The sequence below is a fragment of the Equus quagga genome, chromosome 17 (assembly GCF_021613505.1).
Source record: "Equus quagga isolate Etosha38 chromosome 17, UCLA_HA_Equagga_1.0, whole genome shotgun sequence".
In the NCBI taxonomy this organism is placed as follows: domain Eukaryota; kingdom Metazoa; phylum Chordata; class Mammalia; order Perissodactyla; family Equidae; genus Equus; species Equus quagga.
The window spans coordinates 15283434-15287179 of record NC_060283.1 but is presented as its reverse complement, the minus strand read 5'-3'; the positions used below and the strand labels follow the sequence as shown (position 1 = coordinate 15287179).

Genomic DNA, 3746 nt, shown 5'->3' with positions numbered 1-3746 from the left:
AGGCCGAAGGCTGGCCAGCAGCCCAGAACCAAAAATCCCAGGCACTGCCATCCATCCAGTAAAAGCTCCTGCAGCTACCCTACAGGATAGAGGAGGGAGAAGGTGGGTTGGAGCATGAGGCAAAAGGAAGACAGGTAGGAGAGCTGGCACTTCCCTGTCTGTTCCTCCTGCTGTCTGCCAGGTATTTTCCTTGACTATTGGACCACGATGGACACTGTTCTGGTCAACCGAAATGTTGATCCACAGTGATCATCACCATCACATTCTATGCATCCCTGTGATGCAGTCATCCTTCTGGTCCTAACAAGAGGTGGGACAGGAGTTTCAACCACATCCTAGAAATGAGGAACCAGGCTCACAGTCCTGCCCAAGTCATAGAGACAGTCAGAGGCTGAGCAGAACTTGAACCCAAACCTCCTCGTTCTAAATCCTTGGCTCTTCCTGATACCTAGGTAGCCCCTTTGATGTCTTGCCCAGGTGTCCGTTTATCCCCAGTTCTTCAGGGGATCATAGAGCAGAAGCACACAGGAATCTGCAGTAAGTTGTGCACTGACTTGGGTCGGGAGAGGCTCCCTTAGAGCTGGGACCCGTCTTACTGGATATTTGGCTGCACCGCCAATCCAGACTTGACCCTGGTTGAGAAATCTGGCTTCGGACTGGATCTTGTCGTTACAGGTGTGGTCATGGATGGAGATGAGGAAGCCCCCATAGCACCTCCGGCAAGTATCCTGCAAGCCAGGATAAAAGAGGAAAATGAAGTGCCCATCCCACAGGAATTCACACTACCTTAGTGCTGGGTCTCCAAGTCTCCACAATTCATTCCCCCACTCCCCACACCAACCCCACAGCCATTTGAAGACTGGAGATCAAAACACAACTTCTGTTTCCACATGATCGACAACTCTTATGCCCCTTACCCGCCTCTAACACCTCTGAGGGCCTCAGCGCATGCTGGCACCCCCAGGGTCCTCAGTGAGGAGAATAAACAGTGAGACAGAGGCCGGAGACATCTCCTCCATGCACTCCTCCCCACCCCAGGCATCAGTCTCAGCCACAGGCCACTCACGTAAGCTTGATTATATGACATGGCTGTCGACACCACAATAAATTGGCAGGTCTTGCATCCAGGGGCGCATTTCAGTTTGACTGTATCCTCTCCCTTAGGGCACTGAAAGTCTTTGTCCACCTCTTCTATGGCTGAGACAGACTTGACAAGCCCCTCTTCCTCAGGGGCATCTTCACTGCCAGAGCCCCCCTCCTCCTCTCCCTTCGTCAGCGTAAGTCCCTCCATAGGAGGCTCCATTGCCCCACGTTCTGGCATCTCCCTATCCTGAGGCAGGGTGTCATCTCCCAAGGGGCTCTCAAAGTTGGATGCTTCAGTCCCTGACAGAGAGAAAGGCCAATTGCACCTCCTTCACATCTCTCTCCCTTCCTCCACAGAACCATGGACAGTTCCCACGTTGCCCTAGGCATCTGAGGCTTCAGCCTTGGAAAGAGTGGAACTTGAAACAAGGCTCCCTGAGGAGAACACAGCCTCCCACATGAGGTCATGGTGTTAAGAGCAAGGTCTTAGCGTCAAGGGGTTGTGGGTTTGTGTACTGATTCCATCATCTACTAGCTTTACTTTATTTGTGATATGGCTGTACAAATGGGCAAGCTCCCAAGGGGAGCTCGAGGGGATGATATGAGGATTAAAGGAGATGATGCACAGAAAATGTTTAGCACAGTGCACTCAGTGAGCTCAAAGTAAAAGGAAGTCATTATTGTGATCATCGTTAACATTATGAATAAACGACAAAACTGAGAATATCATACTATAACCAAGACTGCAGATATACGGATGCCCTGAAGAGTCCCTTTAACTCCAGGCTCTAGAGACCCTGCTCCTTTAAACGCAGAGATCCTGAAATAGGGGATAGCCAGAGAAGGAGGTGACTTTGTGACTCTCACCTTATGTAATGTAGAAAGGAGCAAAGGAGAGAAAGAAAAACTGAAAACCAAAGAGACTTACCTAGATGAAGGGCTGAAACTGCCCCAAATAGAAGAGCCAGAAGTAGGGGGAGTTTCATCTTGACTTTGTCCTGAAATGGAGAACACAGTTTGTCATAAACATACACAATCACAGCAACACCATTAGGGGACCTTGGAGTTAGCTGTAGAAAGAGTAGGCATGAATAGAAGTCAAGATGGACCAGAAAAGCTAATGCTGAGCCCAGCCCCTGAGGCTCCAGGAAGTAAGAATAGAATGAATCAGACAATGAGGGACAGCAAGGTTGGCTTTCCTGTGCACTTGAGTGTGAATAAGGAAGTTATTACTTTTACTTTTTGTACTTAATGGGCCCCTCACAGTCTCTGAAACAAAGAAAATCCAGAAACAATGATTAGTGGCCTTCCTAGGAGTACACAGCACTTAGAAAGTGGGTTCCCTCCTCAAAGCTCAAGAAGCCACATGGGCATCGCTGCCTTCCGCAGACAAGGAGAGCTTTGGCATACCTCAGAAGGAATTGAAAAGTAGAGGATGAGAATTCCTGTCCCTGCTGACACCCATGCAACGTGACAGCTGCACACAGTGCCAGCCAACCCTCCAGAACCTCCCAGTCCAGGCCAGACGTGTCCCAAGGGATTGAACATTTACTTGGAACCAGATCCACTACACCAGAAAGCGCTTACCTACCAAGAAGTCTTCCTGGGTCCGGAGGAGTTCCCAAATCTCAGATCTTCCATTGCTCCGTCCCACATTGACATTTTATATAGTGGCCTTGGAGGAAGTTCCCCAGAGGAAGAAAGGTTTGCCACAGCCTGAAGGATGTGAGAGGGCTGATAAGAACCCCGCATTTCTTCACTTCCCTGGGAAACCCACTAATTTCCTTCCAGCTTCTCTCCTGTCACCCTTTTCAGGAACCTGGAGGCCATTCTAAGATCGCTCAGAGCCAGTGGTTCCTATCCTGTACTGCATTTCAGAATATCCTTGGGAGCTTGTCCAAAACGCACCGCTCTCCTGCTTTACTGGTGGGAATGTGAACTGCCACAGATGTTTTGGAAATGAATCTTCCAATACGTAGTAAAAGCAAAAGTATCATTTGATCAATTTCAGTCTTGGAGACTCTCCTTTGGGAAGAAAAGCACCTGTAAGTAAGAACACTTTTACAAAGTTGTGTATTGCTTTACAGTTTGTAGAAATGAAAGTTTCCACGGCAACAAGGAGCTGACTCCCAGCTGGATGGATTGGTAGTGAATAGAAAGAAAGGAAACAGGGGCATTCCAGGTGGACGGAGCAACATGAGCAAAAGTGTGGAGGTGGGGCGACCTTGGCACATGCACAGGACAGTGTCCTCTCCTTCATAACTGATGCTAACAGGGTACACAACGGAAATGACTGGGAAAAACAGGGAAGAATACATCCCATCTTAAACCAAGGAATGGAAATGTCCTTCCTCTGTATTCACTGATCTCCTTGAGGAGATCGAATCAGAAGTCAAGGGAATGACTCAACAAGAAACCAGACAGAAGCTTTGAGCTGCCTCCTGCTCACTTCCCTCCATAAGCCTTGCCTGCAGGGCCACTTTGCATGTTGGACAGAGCTACTGCAGTCAATGACAAGATGGAGCTGATTCTAGGAGGTCAGATGGCCGCTCAGGCACCTCTACCCCAAGGAAAGTCTCCTGTAGGTCACACAATCCACAATCTGAAAGCCACAGTTTAGTGACCCTGGAAATTCCATTTCATGAACATCCAGTGGAGGTATG

General features: G+C 48.9%; 1 protein-coding gene and 1 pseudogene across 1 annotated transcript in view; one reads left to right on the top strand and one right to left on the bottom strand.

Annotated features, from left to right (window-relative positions):
- Positions 1–2069, bottom strand: part of LOC124229075 (bone marrow proteoglycan-like) — a 5639-nt gene extending 3570 nt beyond the window's left edge. Inside the window, exons 1-4 of the mRNA XM_046644189.1 lie at positions 2012–2069; positions 1067–1383; positions 597–728; positions 5–79 (exon numbers count right to left, since the gene is read on the bottom strand). Of these exons, the coding sequence (XP_046500145.1) occupies positions 5–79; positions 597–728; positions 1067–1383; positions 2012–2069 (582 nt within the window). The remainder of the gene's footprint in view (positions 1–4; positions 80–596; positions 729–1066; positions 1384–2011) is intronic.
- A 101-nt stretch (positions 2070–2170) lies between these two features.
- LOC124229074 (putative olfactory receptor 5AK3) overlaps positions 2171–3746 on the top strand; it is a 2422-nt pseudogene continuing 846 nt past the window's right edge.